This window comes from Salmo trutta, chromosome 13, assembly GCF_901001165.1.
Source record: "Salmo trutta chromosome 13, fSalTru1.1, whole genome shotgun sequence".
In the NCBI taxonomy this organism is placed as follows: Eukaryota; Metazoa; Chordata; class Actinopteri; order Salmoniformes; family Salmonidae; genus Salmo; species Salmo trutta.
Window position 1 is genome coordinate 63,721,582 of NC_042969.1, and position 21,981 is coordinate 63,743,562.

The 21,981-nt window shown below is 45.0% G+C and overlaps 1 protein-coding gene across 6 annotated transcripts in view; it reads right to left on the reverse strand.

Annotated features, from left to right (window-relative positions):
* LOC115206288 (septin-4) overlaps positions 1-21,981 on the reverse strand; it is a 75,694-nt gene that overhangs the window by 20,800 nt on the left and 32,913 nt on the right. The window contains exon 1 of one of the 6 annotated variants that reach the window (XM_029773074.1): positions 15,437-15,456. The exons of 3 other annotated variants lie outside the window; for them this stretch is intronic. In XM_029773074.1, the coding sequence (XP_029628934.1) occupies positions 15,437-15,439 (3 nt within the window). In that variant the 5' untranslated portion in view covers positions 15,440-15,456. Of the gene's footprint in view, positions 1-5,299; positions 5,440-15,436; positions 15,457-21,981 lie in introns of those variants that run through there. 2 more of the 6 variants (XM_029773072.1, XM_029773069.1) reach the window with 2 other exon arrangements.

Consider the following 21,981-nt stretch of genomic DNA (forward strand, 5'->3'; position numbering starts at 1 on the left):
ACATATGTACCGATATTTGTTTCTCTAAAATCTGTGATCGTGACACAAGGCGCTGCATGATTTACAACTGTCCCGTTGACGGGACACCTATCCCTAAGAACATTTATTAACTCAGATCTCGTACATGGACAAAGAATTGCGTAGTTGGTACACAAAATGTGTGCATGTTGGCAGGTCTGCTTTCCTTTAGATCTCTTTGATGTGCTTATCATTGGTTCAACATAATAAGAACCTCAATTCCTTAAAAAAAAGAAAGGAAGAGTTGACTACATACAGTAAGAGAGAATCAGTCAAACTGAATTAAATCACAACTAATAAGAATAGACAAACAGGTTGTGATAATGTAAATGATAGTCACGTTGACAACATTTGTCTTAGTAAATTAAGTCATAACTCTACAGTTTACATCTTAATTTAACTTCTTATTCCATTTAGTCACACTATTCCTTTGAGAAAATTCCAAAGGAGAAATCTAAAGCACACAGTCAAACAAATTAGGCTATATATCTGAATGGTCTCTTGACGTATAACTGAAACACCCCAGTCACCCAACAGGGCTGCAGCGGAGCATCTGAGCTGCTGAGCTCAACATAGTTCCAGAGGCTGATACACCAATAAGCTTACAAACACACATTATCAGCTAGCTAGAAAACACCGGCCTATGGTTGAGCTGAGCCAGACCAACACAGAAACCACACGACACCAGAAACCACAGTCCTACTGCATGTCCCACCTAGATCACATCTGATGAACAAATCAGTAGCATTCATGGAAATGTCTCTATCATATTGTAGAACTTGTATGTTCCTAGACTAACATAATAATATACAGTGCACTCGGAAAGTATTTAGACGCTTTCAATTTTCCACCTTTTGTTACGTTATCAATAACCTACTGGTAAGACACGTTTCCCATTTATTCAGCTGAACAATTAATCTAATTAACTTAAGTTCCATGCTCAAAGGCTCACAGCAGTGGGACCCACCTGGGACCTGATCCAGTTAATATCCGCAACAGGCAACACTACTGCCTCTCACCGCAATTACTAGTAGAAATAATTATTCTGTAGTACGAATCATTTTCACCCGATTAGTGTAAGTTGCATTTTTTTCCACAGTAAACCAATACAGTGACACCTCCAGTAAGATTAACCTGGTGGTCTCATATGCAGTTAGTGCATACCAACCACATGAAACTAGAAAGTTGCTGGTTCAAGTCCAAGGTGGCATACTGCTGCGGTGGCCAGCCCCTTGAGCAATAACTAAGGCACTTAACTGGAAAATACTTCTACAGATCTTGTGGAACATTCATAAGCTGCAGTCAGAAACTGAAAACGTGCATCAGCTGTTGATGATTTGTATGAACGTTTGTGATCTTATCTTAAAACTTTAATTCCACAGATTTTACAGAGCAGTCAGTCCAACACAACAAAAAGCTTTCTCTGCTCTGAAGAAAAATGTGATGGGTAAAAATCTCTACAGTACAGAAAAATCTCTACAGGACCAATCATTCACTAAACCTCAACTAAATGATGTAATAAATAATGTGGAGGGGACTAAACTGCTTGGAGTAAAACCCTGGATTGTAAACTGTCATGGTCAGAACATGTTGGTACAACAGTAGATAAGATGGGGAGAAGTCTGTCCATAATAAAGCACTGCTCTGCCTTCTTAACACTATCAACAAGACAGGTCCTACAGGCCCTAGTTTTGTCGAACCTGGACTACTGTTCAGTCGTGGGGTCAGGTGCCACAAAGGGGGACCTCTGAAAATTTAAATTGGCTCAGAACAGGGCAACACGGCTGGCCCTTAAATGTACATTTTTAGTCATTTAGCAGGCACTCTTATCCAGAGCGACTTACAGTAGTGAATGCATACATTTCTTTTTTTCCCCCCGTACATTTAGAGATAACAATAATATGCATGTAAATCTCTCATGGCTCAAAGTGGAAGAGAGATTGACTTCATCACTACTTGTTTTTGTAAGAAGCGTTAACAAGGTGAATGCACAGAGGTGTCTGTCTAAACTACTAGCACACAGCTTGGACACCCATGCATACCCCACAAGACATGCCACCAAAGTCAAAAACAGACTATTGGAGGAGCACAGTACTACATAGAGCCATGGCTACATGAAACTCTATTCCACATCGGGTAACTGATGCAAGCAGTAGTACCAGATAAAAAAAAAAAATACACCTTATGGAACAGCTGGGACTGTGAAGAGACACACACACACACACACACACACACACACACACACACACACACACACACACACACAGGAACAGACACATGCTTCCACATATACATGATAAGACATGCACACTGGATGTTGTATTGTAGATATGTTGTAGTAGAGTAGTGGCCTGCGGGAACACAATTAATGTGTTGTGAAAAGTGTTAAGTAATGTCATGTAATATTTTAAATTGTATATAAAACTGCCTTATTGTTGCTGGACCCCAGGAAAAACAGCTGCTGCCTTGGCAGTGGGGGATCCTTAATAAATACAAATCGCAGACTTCTCAGCCAGACAATGTACTGTCACAATAACTACATGTGACAACATTGGTGATCTCAAACTTTTCTATCTGTATAGTTCAGGTCATTAGGAGTAACAACATGCCATAGTGAAGCCACAATATAACTATTTCACTCTGGTCCGTGGCGGTGCACACAATGCATTCACTCTGCACCCATTTTTGTGGAAGATATTCAATCATCTTTAATGAGTTCTTATAAGCACTTTAGAAATGACATGTTGTGGGTTACTTCACATGCTTATTGAAGAAGCTAATGTTTACCTTTAGGAGGGGAATTCAACTTACTGTCTGCCCTCAAAGGGACCATTGTCAACATGCCATCAACTAAGTCCAAAAAAAGGGGAAGAAATGATGGGATGTGGGAACGAAGGGGAAACGTTTTTTCCCCTGACTGACGGACTAAAAGGTTGATGGTTGGTTAGACTATATAATACAGTCTCAGAGAAACAATGAAAGGATATGAAACCAAATTGAACAGAACAGTAGTTGTGGTTGGCAGCAGTACCCTGCTTTGTTACTGTTGGAGCGAGGTAGAGGGTTTAACTGCCACTACTGTTACACTCAGAGGACCAGGCAGCTTAGTGCTTTCCATAGAACATGGAGTGTGTGTATGGCAGGTTGACGATTATTGTCACGAGTCTTTTCCTGGAGGCAGAACTGAGCAATTTCCACTTAGATAGGCCAGCTGCAATGTTAAATGTGCTATATTGTACAAATGAAAAGTTTAGGGTTAGCAGTGTGTTTAAGGTTGGGTTAAAATCCGATGTGATGACTTTGTGGCTGTGTCAGCTAGTGACCACTCTGCAGAGCTGCCTCCAGAACAAGATTAATGACAGAAAACACCAACCTGCGCGTGTGTGCGTAGACATGGGAAATGCAATCACAAGCCCCAGAGAGCCATAAAGAAACTGTACAGCATGTTGTTAGTGACCTCATGTGATGAAAGCACATTTCTACTACAGGCAATTCAAAAAGTCAGCACACTTATTTCTATCTAGTAAAACTACAGTATAGTAATTATGGTGCTATCGTTCAATGTCCGGTTGTGAAAATGACTTTATTAAGCATGAGTATAGTCAGACTATGCATTTAATTCTGAATATGTTAATTTCCCCCTCCTGGAGGAAATGCTTTATTTTACAGCATCTTAAGTGAAATGAGAGGTTAACACCCCTGTGAAATACAAACTATTTTACTGGATGTTCTGCAGACTAGATGGGAAATGCGCCATTGGCCACCAAAGTCCTGCGAGTCTGGTGTGACACATTCATACATACAGTAGACTCAGAACATCCAAAGAACATTAAAAATATAATTCATTCTAGTTCTGTGGAAATCACCTACAAACACTCATTTTGGAACTTAGGCTATTACCTCAATCTCATTTATGAGCGAATTCCCTTTAACATGTCTGCACATTGTGGAGTGTTTGGTTTAATGTTTGAGTAGAACACCAGTGAGGTTCACCCTTGTGGCTTACCCGGGTGCAGGTGGTGATGCAGTGAACATATGTGTCCTGCTCTGTGTGAATGCTGTGATTGTTTAGATCAGTACAGCAGGGCTCTGTGTGTCTGAGTGAGACCGTGTTATTAAAGAGACAGAATGGAGAGCGAGATGGGGGGGGGGGGGGGGGGGTTGCCAATACAGACACACACAGCTCTGCCAGAACAGCCCAAGGGAAGTCAGGTCAGGTGCTCATCTTACATACAGAGTTGGTCATGGAGTGTATGAAGTACTTTCTAAATGTAATCCGTTACAGTTGCTAGTTACCGGTCCAAAATTGCAATCAGTAATGTAACTTTCGGCTTGCCCAAACTCAGTAACGTAATCTGATTTCTTTTGGATCACTTTTCCCTTAAGGAGGCATTAGAAGAAGACAAACGATCCATCAAATGCATTTGGTGTCATCATAGTGGTATCTGACTTGTGGAACAAACTTAAACTTGCGCCTTTTTTTTAAATGCAGAATTGAATGGGTTGTGTCAATGTATATTCTCACAAACAGCCTTTCTGATTTTTTATAAATCCAAGAAGGCATTAATTCGTTTTTTAAAAAGTATCTGTAATGTGATTACAATATTTCTGCTGGTAACGTAACCATGTTTTTTTGTAATCAGATTACAATTAATCAGTTACACCCCAACCCTGGAATATATTACAGCACATCTACAGTAGACTGGTGCTATAAGACTTGAGCAAAATGCCATTAAACTGACACTATCAGACAGGAAGAGAGCCCCAGTCAATAACATCTGCACTGCCGCAGCAGCAGGTAGGCTAACTCTCCAAAACCAATACTCACGCACAGTGCATTCAGCTGTTGTTACATTAATCAATATAGACATCTTAACATCCCTATGAAAGACTGGTGCCTCCCCTCTCACAACAGGCAACCAGCACCCAGCTGCAGTGGTGCCAGAACACAAGGCAACAACAACCAACACGTGTTTAAAGTCATGGGAAGCCGTGCACATCATACCAAGCGCTTCACAGTATAAAGCTGGGCTGAGAAGAATGTCAAGCCTAATGCAGAATTATGCTCACACACACACCGACTGATATTTATACCAAACTGACTGAAGGCAACTTGTAGTGTTGTGTTGAAGACTGTGTGATATAGTGGTAAACCTCAAGCATACGCTCAGGGGAGACGCTGGCAATGCTGACAAAGACAAATATAGTTTCATTACCACTATAGTGGAGGAGTAAACACTACAGACCATTACCACACACACACACACACACACACACATACCTCAGAGTCGCTGTTTGTTTCAGAGTTTGCTGCCATTTTCTCCTTTGGGACCCCAATGACATGAAAATAAGAGCCCCCAATAAGAAGACAGAACCCAAATCAAAAGAGACAGATCAGAGGAGACAGTAAACAGGCCTTGAAAAGCTCCTCAGTCCTACTGTCACTTCACCTCTCACAGAATACACCTCAGTACATAAACACACCCATTTTTCCTACCCTCGTCCAATCAATTGATATCAAATCTACATAACCAGACCCCTTGCTACAGACTTCAGGGCTCTGTTTTGCATTCCCCTTGGCTCATTGCCAACCACTCTGTGTGGTGTATATTTGAATAATCCCACCCCATTCTCAGTTCTGACCACTGTGTGCAGCCCATGTATATTAGATGCAGATGTAGCAGTAGCGCTGTTCTGTCACTCCTTCCTTCAGGAGAGATGCTGCACTGTTGGAAGCTTTACAACATCTGCCCTGTCGCCTTTTAAACAAGCCCCTGCTGTCCTCATTCTGCACAGCCACAGCTGTGCTCCACAATGCACACACAGATGTTGTGCTTGTGCAAAATGCATGCATGTGCATCCACACACACACACGTTTGTGTCACTAATGGTCAAACAGTCAGGAAGAAAGAGTTGAATTTAAGCACAGCTCATCACTTAGTACTCATACAGGCTGCAGGCGCCCCAGACTCTAGCACCGCTCACTGCCCCCATCCAACCCCCCTAGCATCTCAGCTGGCAGTACCAGGGCAAGAGGGGTACTGCAGTGGGGCAGAATAGTCTTTCCAGTGTGTGTGTACGTACATGCATCTGTGTGGACAGGGCACAAAAGGGATGCACACACTCAAATACTTTTCAAACGGTAAGATCCAAAAAATACATGTACGCAATGTGGATACAGCGCGCGCACACACACACACGCACACGCACACGCACACGCACACGTCAGTCACAGTACTAAGCCATAATATAAAGATTTACCATAATCTTGCTGGGAGGCTACGCATTACTCATTCTTAGGGAATTCGGTTTTTGCGATTAAGCTATTCCCTCCCATTTTACAGCAAGGTTTAAAGTCAAATGAATGGGCACAGCAGAAAGACTGAGCCGCATACATTTTCTCAGTCTTTTGTAATGCCTTTGTAAAGGCAGTCCAGGACTGAAATAAGGAGAAACGTGATTCTCTCAGTTCCAGCAGCATTCAGACAGACGGTCTCATAGGCTTAACCAGAGTCATTGTCCTCAATATGTAGATTAAGAAGCACAACTCCTCTGGGTTTCAGCTAATCTAGGACTACGAGAGCGAGAGCTGGGTTTCAGCTAATCTAGGACTACGAGAGCGAGAGCTGGGTTTCAGCTAATCTAGGACTACGAGAGCGAGAGCTGGGTTTCAGCTAATCTAGGACTACAAGAGCGAGAGCTGGGTTTCAGCTAATCTAGGACTACGAGAGAGAGCTGGGATTCAGCCCATACACATTAATCTTCCTTTGACAGATTTGCTGTGAGAGGAATTCACACAGTCAGCCTCTGGGAAGAGAGGCTGTCTGGATTACTGTAGACCACTATCAGATCCAGATCCCAACCTATAGGATCATCCCTGTCAGCGACCAACATATAGACAGTGTAATGAATACTGTAAGCAGTAGACAGTATCCTCTTATACAGACCATACAGTATGGTAAAACCCCACTAAGATCCTGTAAAGCTGTGAGAAATGTGCAGGGCTGGCTGGAGGGTGAGGGGGGGACATTCCCATTTCCACGCAGACTGGAGTGCCATGCCCACTTCCCTGTGGTGTCAATACTACTTCCTGTAGTATTGAAAGTCTGTTGAGTCCAGGTCCTGTATTCACAAAGCGTCTTAAGAGTGCCGATCCAAGTCTGCCCTCTTATTCATTATGATTTAACAGGCTGAACTGATCCTAGAACAGCACTCATACTCTAAGACACTTTGTAAATATGGGCCCTGGTCCTCTCTAATACTCTCTCATCAGGGACTGATAATCGGGATTGTCTGAAGGAGCTGACAGCATGCCCCAAGAGATGGGAGGACACACACACACAATAATAAACTGCTGTCTTTGGAGACTCTACCGGATCATATTCCCAAACATAATTAAAATGCCTGGCTTCTCCCAGTTTACATTGTAGGGTCATCCGGCACGGGGCCAGAGGGGCCGGAATGGCATACCTGATGATGAAACTACTATTCACTGAGAGACAGGATACAAGCTCCCAAAATGGCCTCTGCCTCTCTGTGACAAGAACAGTCTTGTTTCCTAATTGGAATAGTATAGAAAAAGTCAGATGTAAATCAGATGCACTTAGATCAAATACAAATGTGAGTAATTTACTGTGTAAACCTTTGGTCAACAGACCTTCATCAAATGGAAGACAAATGAGACAGGAAAACACATGGTTGCTCAAACTGTGCTCCTGTGTCTGAGGCACGTAGCACTGTAGACACTCGGTCCTCAGACTCCCCTGGGTACAACACTGACACCAGAGTGAGCTGGCAGAGAGGTGGCGCCATCTAGTGCCCTCCACATGAAACAGCTTGTCAAACACACAGACATGCCATACACACGCACGAAAATGACGACAACCCCACGTCATAAAACAACACCTGATGCCAATGACAAATGCCAATGGCTATTATAAATAGCAGAGCATTGCATCACACTAGTGGGACAATAATTGTAATGCACACAGCGATCTAACTGAACACACACAGAAATGCTACTGCCCTGTAGACAAGGACAACTAGCACCCCAAGTATGGTTCAGTCATGTGAGACAGAGTCTCTCTCTAGGGGTAGGGCAGCAGTCAATGCAACCTGGCTCTTATGAAGCCAGGGTAGGCTATGCCGAATAGGCTCAAAGGCACTGCTATTCTCCACTGAGGTTAATTCAGGACAGGTTAAACATTACGAGAACAGAGTTTTCACAATAGAGACCAAAATGCCTTATCAGCTTTCTCAGATCAACTAAAATCATTAAAAACACATAGATTCTTCAACATTCCATCTTCTTGTGATCAAACAGCTCTCCCCGAACTTTCACATCACCAGTTATCAACCGCCTCTGCATGAACAGCAGCCCACAGCAGCCCACAGCAGCCCACAGCAGCCCACAGCAGCCCTGGCCCCCACATGAGGAGAAGTCCTTAGTGCTGAACCTGCACTTCCTCCTCCATTCAATTGAGGTCCTTTATCTGACCCAGCTAAATGTTCCTGTTGGAACCAGGCTGCACAAGCAGCATTCCTCTACCCTCTATTTTGTTTTATCCTCGACAAGCCGGTGTGGAGAAACAATTGGCTCGTGAGGTCGTGGCGAGGAGGTGTTCCGTCAGAGGGCTGAAGAAACGAAAGACAGGAGGCCATCAGAGATGAATAGAGGGAGGGAAGGAGAGAGACAGAGAGATGGAAGGAGAACTCCTATTATCAAATACTTAGTTATGACCCTCAGTATATATTTCGGAGGAAACACTGAGTGCCAATGGCACATGCCCTCATGTCTTTAGACGTGTTTTTCCCCCTCTAATGCACAGTTGGATAGTTCTCTATGAAAGCAATGGCCTTTAGATGGATACAGGCTTCTGGATAGTTCCCACTAGGCAACAACAAACCACTGCACCACAACCAGTGTGCCTACCCAGTCTCTGCAGTGAGTGTAGAATTGGATGGCACACCTGTGCAGGGTTGGCCAGTGTGGCCCCGGTCATCCATCCATACCTCCTCTGTCCAAAATGGGCTCTTTCTCGCACCCTCTCCGACCAGAACTCATGGTGGGCAACACAGATCCAAATGATACCTCTACACGGTAGAACTGGGATTTCCAGCAACTCAAAAGGCTGTAGGGGCTGTTTTTAGCTGCTTTATTTTGCTGACGTCTCAAGAAAGAGCTATAATGGAATGAGCAGAGAAAGACACACACACACACACACACACACACACTAGGTTGATTATAGTTGGTCATTTTGAACTGTATTTGTTATCAGGCTTATTTAAAACAAACATATTATTTTTGGGGTATAAATATATATTTTTGTTGCTGTTTATACTGTTCTGTGTTCCAGTTACAGAAGCCAAGCTGAACAAAGGTCTGCGTTTCCATTTAGCTATAAATAAATAGCCCTGAATTATCCTCATCCCTATACCTTTGACAGAGACCTGGGGCCTTCCGTAAGACTAGTGCTTTACCATTCACTCTACTCTAACCCATTTACCCAAAGCTGAGGAAACCAGAGATTATTATTGCTTTTCAATGACCCCTAGATCACTGTAAAGCTCAAACTGCAGCTGAATAATTACTTTCAATTCCAGACAGAGAACAAAGCACTTTGTTGTAAACCTGCATGGGAAGGTATTGTTGATGTTAATCTAGACTAGCTAGGGTCTGTTAGTTCCCAGAAAGTGATGTTAATGTTTATCTAGACTAGCTGGGGTCTGTTAGTGATGTTGATGTTTATCTAGACTAGCTAGGGTCTGTTAGTGATGTTAATGTTTATCTAGACTAGCTAGGGTCTGTTAGTGATGTTGATGTTTATCTAGACTAGCTAGGGTCTGTTAGTGATGTTGATGTTTATCTAGACTAGCTAGGGTCTGTTAGTGATGTTGATGTTTATCTAGACTAGCTAGGGTCTGTTAGTGATGTTGATGTTTATCTAGACTAGCTAGGGTCTGTTAGTGATGTTAATGTTTATCTAGACTAGCTAGGGTCTGTTAGTGATGTTAATGTTTATCTAGACTAGCTAGGGTCTGTTAGTTCCCAGAAAGTGATGTTAATGTTTATCTAGACTAGCTGGGGTCTGTTAGTGATGTTTATCTAGACTAGCTAGGGTCTGTTAGTGATGTTGATGTTTATCTAGACTAGCTAGGGTCTGTTAGTGATGTTGATGTTTATCTAGACTAGCTAGGGTCTGTTAGTGATGTTGATGTTTATCTAGACTAGCTAGGGTCTGTTAGTGATGTTGATGTTTATCTAGACTAGCTAGGGTCTGTTAGTGATGTTGATGTTTATCTAGACTAGCTAGGGTCTGTTAGTGATGTTGATGTTTATCTAGACTAGCTAGGGTCTGTTAGTGATGTTGATGTTTATCTAGACTAGCTAGGGTCTGTTAGTGATGTTGATGTTTATCTAGACTAGCTAGGGTCTGTTAGTGATGTTGATGTTTATCTAGACTAGCTAGGGTCTGTTAGTGATGTTGATCTAGACTAGCTAGGGTCTGTTAGTGATGTTGATGTTTATCTAGACTAGCTAGGGTCTGTTGTACCCAAACAGTGGAGGAAGAGAAAATATGCAGCCAGACACCTGAGACTGCAAATAACCAAGTCAGACAAAACAATGTATGAACATCTGGTTAGTAGCCGGGCTGTGATCGGAGTTTTGCCCTTTGAGAGTGAGGTCAGTGTGTGGAACTGTGGACTATTACTAAACGGTTACAGTGCATTCCAGCCAGCCTGTCTGTCGGTCGTCCTCATTACATGAATATAATACCACCTCGTGTGATCTCAAGCTCCAAAAACGGGCCTTATCAAAATGTTGACTTTAGAGGGGCCAGGAGTAAATTAGAACTGATGGTTGCCATTGGACACAGTGTTGACATTGTGTGGTGAGCAGATTTAATAAGGGAAGGAGTGATGTCAGCGTCTGGACTGAACTTCCTGTCTTGCTCAGTAGAGGAGGGTCTTGTCTAAATGAAGTGAAGAACAACCGGTATCTAGACATCCCTAACTTTAACAAAACTATAGTAACACTAGATGGCAACTTTTCTTTTGGCTAAATTGAAAACCAAACCTGTGGTTTTCTACAGGGAGTGAAGGTGAAGTATATTAGTTCCTAAAAGGTTAGATTATTCCTCAATGGGTGACATTAAATGCTTATTAATCTCATAACTGTCAAAAGCGAAGGTTGCACCTGGTGACCCTGCATGCTGGTTTTTCTGTCTGACCACACATCTCTCTCTGAATACGTCATCATATTCGTGGGTCCCCCAACCCCTACAGCTACTAAAGCACTCTTATTAAAAATGCTTTACAGGAACAGTATCCATTTCTGCAGCAACGCAACTCTGCAAAGTAGCAGTCATCCTGGCCTATTACACAGCTGCATGGAAAGACGGATGCTCAGCTGTAGCTAGACGTACAGTAGCCTAGTTATGATAGAATACGTCTGGAGAGGGAATCTGCACTCTTGCGTTTCTCTTTTCTGAATGTAGTTCTCTTCCCCAGCGTCTCCACTCACCGGTTATCCCATTATGTCACAAGAGAGACCTGAGAGATGAGCCCAGATCAGTCTGCTGAAGGCCCGGGGGCGGGGGGCCTTATTATAACATTGTGAAGTGCTTATTACCACTTACTACCAGTTTATTGGCTTTCTCACCTATTAGAAATAGTAAAACAGTTTGGAACGGAAAATGAAAATCAGTGTTGTTATTGAACAAATTCAGGTACTGTAGTACCTCCCGTTTCACTTTGGTTCAAAAAGTTAATAAAACTTGATGCGAGTTCTGGTTCTCCAAGAGGAACAGGGGCACCGATAACAATTGTTGTGTCTTACCGCTGCACATAAAAATTGTCCCTTGACATAGTCGGTCTGTATGGGCTAGTGTGCTCGGTCTCAGTCTCTGCTGTCTCTTCACGTCTTCCAGTGAATCACCACACTGACTATATAGACTACTACCCTCTCTCATTTCCATTTTTACAAGACAGTCAGTCAGCTCTAGAAAGGAGGGAAGGCTTTTAAGAAGGACACTCCAAGGAGACAGGAAGAAAATTCTTATATTAGAATGGAATCCGTGGGATAGTTTTACTCAAGGGTCTAAATCCTTTAGTCTTAATGGATACGAGGTAGAACAGGTCCCATATTTGTAGACCAGGGCTTTTCAATGTCGGTCCTGGATGGCCAAAACACTTCCAGTTTTCATCTTCTCCTTCTAATAAGGGACTAATTCAGACCTGGGACACCAGGTGAGCGCAATTAACTACCAGGTAGAAACAAAAATCAGAAGTGTTTTGGCCCTTCAGGACCAGAATAGAACAGCCCTCCTATAGACAATGATGGAAACAGCCTGTGTTATGAAAAGTCATGTAATAATATTAGGGTTGGGCCGATATGATTAAATCGAATATTGTGATATTTAACATTGATGAGATATTGTGAAGTGCAAGACGATTTATCTTGATGTGCAAGACTATAATCCATTTTAACTTTACAAATCAAAACAGTGCAGTTTTATCAGTTAGGCTGTATCAAGATGTTGAAAATTAAGTCTAATTGAATTCACTAAGCCATATTTTTATTTTCGCAAAATAATAAAAAATTGCAGTCTAATGATTTAGTCATTAAAGGCACAAAACAATTGTCTCAGATATCGCAATATTTTTTGTAGCATATCGTAGAAGAGGTCACCCTAAATATCGCCAAACCCTAAATAATATAGCAGTACTTGAGCATAATTTAAAATGAAAACCATTTCCTTTCACAGGAAGACTGAACGTCCCTTGGGATTTGGGTTAACAGTCACAGAAAGTAGAAGTGTTAAATACACCTAATGTTAGGTTCTCTCTCAGGATGGGCCCTCAGTCTCAGCCTGTTTGGGATGCCTGCCTTCTAAAGAGCCAGAGGAAACAGTCTTCATACAGTGAACAACACTATTTCCTCATATAGTAGGCAAAGTAAGGCCAGAGAAATCAAAGCATGACCAAAAGACCACAGATTGCAGAACCCTCCAGGTAGATTCAGATTGGCTCAGCAAGCAGAACGGGCAGCCGGGCACATGCCAGCCTGTGAACTTGGACTGGGTGCACAGACTGAGTTTCTCCCTCTCTGCATGTCTCAATTGGCAAGTTCCAATGTGAGGACATACTTGGTTTGGAGATGAAAGCGATTTGGCGTTAGTGATTCTTGCCTTTGCTCAGTTCATAAGACAACACCTGAACACTACAGCCTAGTAGTAGAGATGTGCACAGTCTTGAATGCACACACACACACACACACACACACACACACACACACACACACACACACACACACACACACACACACACACACACACACACACACACACACACACACACACACACACACACACACACTTCCCCCGGATAAGAACGGGGCTGAACAAAGACAGACGCTGAGATAAGAGAACATGAAAAGCTCAGTCTCTGCCTCTCCAAACACCGCCATAACAGCTTCTCCCTGAATAGCTCGATGACTCACACCAACAGCCATTAGCTCAGAGCATTTCATAGAAATACTAAACAAGTGCTAATAATGATATGCTCATCCATAACAGCAAAATTCATGTTCTCAATGGGCTGAATAGCTCGATGACTAGGCTAACACCAGCTTATGTAGCGGATTTCTAATTATACAATATTCAGGTGCTCCATTTAGCGCAGTAGTTTAACACGCAGTCATGGACTCATTAACACATTAGACTCATCCAAATCTTGATGCAATAACTGATAGGTTAAGTATAAAAGGCGTGACATCTTGTTTTGAACCGGTCACTCATCCTCTCTGCCCTCCAGCCAGCTCCCTCCTGGGTCATCTGCCTAGCGACTGAGCGTTCACGGTTCATCTCCCAGGTGACCGGGGACTATGTCCATAACGATATGAGTGACATTCCTCAGCCTGTGATGAGGCTGTTAGAGTCTATGATTGACAGGTCAGACATTACACGTACGCACACTTGTGTGATTGACAGGTCAGACACCACAAGCTATATCCCCCCTGGCGGCAGCCATTATGAAGCTGTTAGCATAATAAGCAACAGGCCTCTAGTCTAATCCTCCCCTGACCTTTATGTAGTCACAGACCTGTACTACAGACCCAGACCACAGACCTGTACTACAGACCCAGACCTGTACTACAGACCCAGACCTGTACTACAGACCCAGACCTGTACTACAGACCCAGACCTGTACTACAGACCCAGACCTGTACTACAGACCCAGACCTGTACTACAGACCCAGACCTGTACTACAGACCTGTACTACAGACTCCAGGGTCTTTGACTTAAGACAGAGCAGTGACATTTCAGCTGTTACGTCAGATGCTAAAGATCTCAGGGTATTGGCCTAAGCCTTTACTCATAACATCTGGAGTCTGGGCTTCACCTGAGACTAACCAACTGGAACATTATCCCAAACCTATGGCCCTAGCCAGCAGTCAATAGGTTGTTAAAGTCATGCTTTGTGACTGGCCAAGCAATATCCTGCCCTGTACCCAGAGGAGTTTGCATGCCTGGTTCGTTTTCTATGTGCATTCTTCAGACATTCCTGAACTTGCAAATTGATAGAATGCTAATTGTAATTTGGCATACTACTTTTGTGCTACTTCTGGGCAACTGTTACTCACAGTAGGCGGGTGGGGTATCTTTGGCCTGGCCGGGTCTTTAATATGGACCAAGGCTAATTGTCCACTTCCTCTCCTAATCTCTCCTTCCGTCCAGTTCTCCTCATCAGCCCATAAGAGCAGCAGTAAACAATAAAACACTGATCTATAGTAGACCACTCCTCTAACATCAGAGACCAAATACACAAAAAGCCATATGGAAAAAAATGTGCAAAGAATGCATGCCAATCAGCACACTAGCAGAAAAACACCTTACACTTGAAACGATGTACAACTGATACAGGCTTTATAGGGCATTTATAGACGACACTTGAAGGCTTGGTATCACTGTAGTGGTCATGAATGTACGTACAATTCCCCCACGCACACACCCTCAAGAGTACCAATTTACCAACTCCTGCACTACAAGGTTCATAATCCATTCTAACAACGTCCCTTTGACCTTAGTTGCAGCAAGGAGGTAGCCTACTTTTTTAAACAAGTACCTACAACACACAGACTGACCAGTCATAACATGACACGGGCAGCCATGTATGGTTCTATGGTCCTGTTCCCGGCTGATAGTCAGGCTGAATGAATCACACACAGCAGTTAAACAGATGTCTAGCCAGATACCCAGACATCTTCCCAGCTGATAGGTCAGAGCTAGCGTTGTCTCATGCCCTCTAAAATAAAAAGAAGCAGGTTAAATTGCAGCAGCACCCAGCCCCTCCTCCTTTGTAGCCTAGCTTCCCTCTCCCTTGCCAACAGAACACAGACAATAGGCTGGTACTTACCATGCTGCAGACTGCCAAAGCTCACACACAGTGCTTCAGTCTCTGATAGGGACAGTGAGCCGCTCCAGGAATCTTCTGCACCGCTTACCTAGTCTATCATGAGCGAGAACGTGCACACAGCCCCCAAACTCACAGGTACAGACTTGCAGAGAGACGTCCTGTAGGAAATCGAGAGAGAGAAGGAGACGGAAAGAGAGAAGGAAAGAGAGCGAGAAGGAAAGAGAGAAGGAAAGAGAACGAGAAGGAAAGAGAACGAGAAGGAAAGAGAACGAGAAGGAAAGAGAACGAGAAGGAAAGAGAACTCTGGGATGAGGGATCAAGCTTGCCCCAGTACAATAGACTTCAGGAAATGCCATCAGGAGCTGGGAATAAACTCCAGGCAGAGTGTAGAGCAGACTGAGGATGTGGCTACGGATACAGGGAAGGAGAGAGAGGGGATACCGGAGGGTCTGTCTGAGGAAACTACACACATAAAAGCCCCCAATAACTTCAGGGTCAAATTCTAGACACCGTCCTTCTACATCTGCATTACTTGCTGTTTGGGGTTTTAGGCTGGGTTTCTGTACAGCACTTTGTGACATCTGCTGATGTAAAAAGGGCTTTATAAATCTATTTGATTGATTAATGGATTGATCTCAGTGAATAATCCTGACATATCCACATTTAGATCAATGCTTGATTTGTGGGAAAGTTCAAGGTATGCATGAGTATTTACAGGTTAGGATTCAACCCCTTAGTGTGGAAAGTCAGTCGCAGATGTCCAATGATTTTCAGGTTGACTCTTTAATCCAACACAGAACAGTTACCTACAGACAGGAGTGGACAGGGATGCTACCATGTAATCACCGGCTGAGTTGAAAGATCTGGTTAAACTATGGCACTGCAATCCTTGAAATGGATGTGGATTGAAGGCTAATGTTTTTGGTCTTCAAAGTGGTGTTTTGAGGACCGGGGTCACCAGACACTGCTAATACATCACACTCAGCAAGGACTACTGAGGTCGTCACCTCACCTCCAGTTTGTTTGTTGAGCTAACTGGTCTGGTACATCAGAGGCCCTGTTTGGGTCCATGCAGTGGGGCATGATGGTATTTACTCAGCCCTGCCTGGTCATAGCCTCAGTCAGACACACTCCCACAACCAGTGTCTCTGGCTCACACACACACACCACAAGTGTCTGTCTCTCTCGCTCACAGACACACGCCGCTCTCTCGCTTACACACACGCCTCTCTCGCTTACACACACACACACGCGCCTCTCTCGCTTACACACACACACGCGCCTCTCTCGCTTACACACACACACACACACACGCGCCTCTCTCGCTTACACACACACACACACACACACGTCTCTCTCGCTTACACACACACGCCTCTCTCGCTTACACACACACACACACACACACACACGCCTCTCTCGCTTACACACACACACGTCTCTCTCGCACACACACGTCTCTCACACAGACACACACACACACACACACGTCTCTCTCACAGACACACACACACACACGTCTCTCTCGCTTACACAAACACACACACACACACACACACACCTCTCTCGCTTACACACACAGCTCTCTCGCTTACACACACACACACACACCTCTCTCGCTTACACACACACCTCTCTCGCTTACACACACACACCTCTCTCGCTTACACACACACGTGTCTCTCACACACAGACACACAGACACCTCTCACACACACACGTCTCTCTCGCTCACACACACACACACACACACGTCTCTCTCGCTCACACACACGTCTCTCTCGCTCACACACACGCCTCTCTCGCTTACACACACACACACACACACACGCCTCTCTCGCTTACACACACGCCTCTCTCGCTTACACACACACACACGTCTCTCTCGCTCACACACACAAACACACGTCTCTCTCGCTCACACACGTCTCTCACACACACACACACACGTCTCTCTCACACGTCTCTCTCGCTCACACACACACACACACACACACACCTCTCTCGCTCACACACACACACACCTCTCTCGCTCACACACACACACGCCTCTCTCGCTCACACACACACACGCCTCTCTCGCTCACACACACACACGTCTCTCTCGCTCACACACACACACACGTACACACGTCTCTCTCGCTCACACACACACACGTCTCTCTCGCTCACACACACACACACACACACACACACGTCTCTCTCGCACACACACACACACACGTCTCTCTCGCACACACACACACACACGTCTCTCTCGCACACACACACACACACACACACACACACACACACACACACACGTCTCTCTCGCACACAAGTCTCTCTCTCGCACACACACACACACACACACACACACGTCTCTCTCGCACACACACACACGTCTCTCTCGCTCACACACACACACACACACACACGTGTCTCTCTCACACACACACACACACACACACACACACGTCTCTCTCGCTCACACACACACACACACACACACACACACACACGTCTCTCTCGCTCACACACACACACACACACGTCTCTCTCGCTCACACACACACACACACACACACGTCTCTCTCGCTCACACACACACACGTCTCTCTCGCTCACACACACACACACACACACACACGTCTCTCTCGCTCACACACACACACACGTCTCTCTCGCTCACACACCCACACGTCTCTCTCGCTCACACACACACACACACACACACACACACACGTCTCTCACGCTCACACACACACACACACACGTGTCTCTCTCGCTCACACACACACACGTGTCTCTCTCGCTCACACGTGTCTCTCTCGCTCACACACACACACACACACACGTGTCTCTCTCGCTCACACACACGTGTCTCTCTCGCTCACACACACACACGTGTCTCTCTCGCTCACACACACACACGTGTCTCTCTCGCTCACACACACACACGTGTCTCTCTCGCTCACACACACACACACGTGTCTCTCTCGCTCACACACACACACACACACACACACACACACGTGTCTCTCTCGCTCACACACACACGTCTCGCTCACACACACACACACACACACACACACACGTCTCGCTCACACACACACACACACACACACACACGTCTCGCTCACACACACACACACGTCTCTCTCGCACACACACACACACACACACACACACGTCTCTCTCGCACACACACACACACGTCTCTCTCGCACACACACACGTCTCTCTCGCACACACACACGTCTCTCTCGCTCACACACACACACACACACACACACACACGTCTCTCTCACACACACGTCTCTCTCGCTCACACACACACGTCTCTCTCGCTCACACACACACACGTCTCTCTCGCTCACACACACGTCTCTCTCGCTCACACACACGTCTCTCTCGCTCACACACACACACACGTGTCTCTCTCGCTCACACACACACACGTGTCTCTCTCGCTCACACACACACGTGTCTCTCTCGCTCACACACACACACACGTGTCTCTCTCGCTCACACACACACGTACGTGTCTCTCTCGCTCACACACACACGTGTCTCTCTCGCTCACACACACACACACACACGTCTCTCTCGCTCACACACACACACACACACACACACGTGTCTCTCTCGCTCACACACACACACACACACACACACACACACACACACACGTCTCGCTCACACACACACACGTCTCTCTCGCACACACACACACACACGTCTCTCGCACACACACACACGTCTCTCTCGCACACACACGTCTCTCTCGCTCACACACGTCTCTCTCGCTCACACACACACACACACACACGTCTCTCTCGCTCACTCACACACACACACACACACACGTCTCTCTCGCTCACACACACACACACGTCTCTCTTGCTCACACACACACACACACACACGTCTCTCTTGCTCACACACACACACACACACACCTCTCTTGCTCACACACACACCTCTCTTGCTCACACACACACACACACACACACACACACGTCTCTCTCGCTCACACACACACACACGTCTCTCTCGCTCACACACACACACACGTCTCTCTCGCTCACACACACACACACACGTCTCTCTCGCTCACACACCCACACACACGTCTCTCTCGCTCACACACCCACACGTCTCTCTCGCTCACACACACACACACACACACACGTGTCTCTCTCGCTCACACACACACACACACGTGTCTCTCTCGCTCACACACACACACACCCACACGTCTCTCTCGCTCACACACACACACACACACGTGTCTCTCTCGCTCACACACACACACACACGTGTCTCTCTCGCTCACACACACACACACACACGTGTCTCTCTCGCTCACGCTCACACACACACACACGTGTCTCTCTCGCTCACACACACACACACACACACACACACACACGTGTCTCTCGCTCACACACACACACACACACACACACGTGTCTCTCGCTCACACACACACACACACGTGTCTCTCGCTCACACACACACACACGTGTCTCTCTCGCTCACACACACACACACACACACACACACACACACACGTCTCGCTCACACACACACACACGTCTCGCTCACACACACACACACACACACACACACGTCTCGCTCACACACACACACACACACACACACACACGTCTCTCTCGCTCACACACCACACACACACACACACACACACACACGTCTCTCTCGCTCACACACACACACACACGTCTCGCTCACACACACACACACACACCTCGCACACACACACACACACACACGTCTCTCTCGCTCACACACCACACACACGTCTCTCGCTCACACACACACACACACGTCTCTCTCGCTCACACACACACACACACACACACGTCTCTCTCGCTCACACACCTCGTTCACACACACACACACACACACGTCTCTCTCGCTCACACAAGTCTCTCTCGCTCACACAAGTCTCTCTCGCTCACACAAGTCTCTCTCGCTCACACAAGTCTCTCTCGCTCACACACCTCGCTCACACACACACACACACACACACACACACACACGTCTCTCTCGCTCACACACACACACACACACACGTCTCTCTCGCTCACACACACACACTGAAATGACTGTCAGCCATGTCTTATGTAAACACATGTAACTTGTTAGCTTGTTATTCTTCTTCATTATTGCTTTTACAATCTAAGCACTATTTCTTCAGTGTTTTCTTCAATGAAACATTCATTACAACTGCAATATGTAACTTCCTGGGTGACCCAACCAAATACACATAGAAATGAGCATTATAGATCTGTCATTCTCATTTAAAGTCTAAGAAGCGGTAAATATGTTATGTGCGCCATTTCTATGCTTCCTGTTCTTAAGTTTAGTTTTTGTGTCTTTTACTTTAGGTTTTGTACACTAGCGTCAAAAACAGCTGAAAATACAATTTTATAGGTTATGGAAAATGTATATTTCATAGCGGTATAGATGGTACAATGATTCTCTACACCAGGTATTCCCAAACTGGGGTACGCGCAATGCCGTCGGGGGTACGCCAAATAAAAATGTGTTTTTGCATTTTTTTCTCACATTTTCAAACAATACAGTTATATTTTCCAACGGGGCTATACATTTGGGTGAGTTTTTTTCTCTCTCGCCTGAGTAGCCTCATTTCACTGCCCAAAATAAAATGAAACCATCTAGTGTTCTGTGAAATAATGTCAAATATAGGTGGCCTAGTCAAATATTTTGGATGAAAAGCGTGCCCAAATTAAACTGCCTGCTACTCAGGCCCAGAAGCCAGGATATGCATATAATTAGATTTGGATAGAAAACACAAAAGATTCCAAAACTGTTGAAATAATGTCTGAGTTTAACAGAACTGATATGGCAGGCAAAAATCTGAGGAAGTACTATTATTTTGAAAGGCGGATTTTCCATTGAAAGCCTATCCACCATACAAAACTTAGGACCCAGTTCACGATCTCTATGGCTTCTTCTACATGTGGCCAGTCTTTAGGCATTGTTTCAGGCTTTTACTCTGAAAATGAGGGAGATACAGCACTTTCAATGAGTGGACAGTGAATTTCCAGACGAGTCAGGGCGCGTGATCGGGAGCGCGCCTTTGTTTCTCCTTTTCTATTAACGAAGCTTTTGTCCAGTTGAAATATTATTGATTATTTATGACAAAAACAACCTGAGGATTGATTTTAAACATCGTTTGACATGTTTCTATGAACTGTTATTGTATTTTTTTTACTTTTCGTCTGGATGTTGAGAGCGCGCTTTGTGCTTTAGATTACTGAACTAAATGCAAACAAAACTGAGGTTTTTGGACATAAAGAGGGACATTATCGAACAAAATTAACATTTATTGTGTAACATGGAGGAGTCCTGGGAGTACCACCAGATGAAGATCAAAGGTAAGTGATTAATTTAAATCGCCATTTCTGACTTGTGAGTCCTCTCCTTGGCTGGAAAATGTCTGTATGGTGTTTTGTGGCTAGGCGCTGTCTTAACATAATCGCATGGTGTGCTTTCGCCGTAAAGCCTTTTCG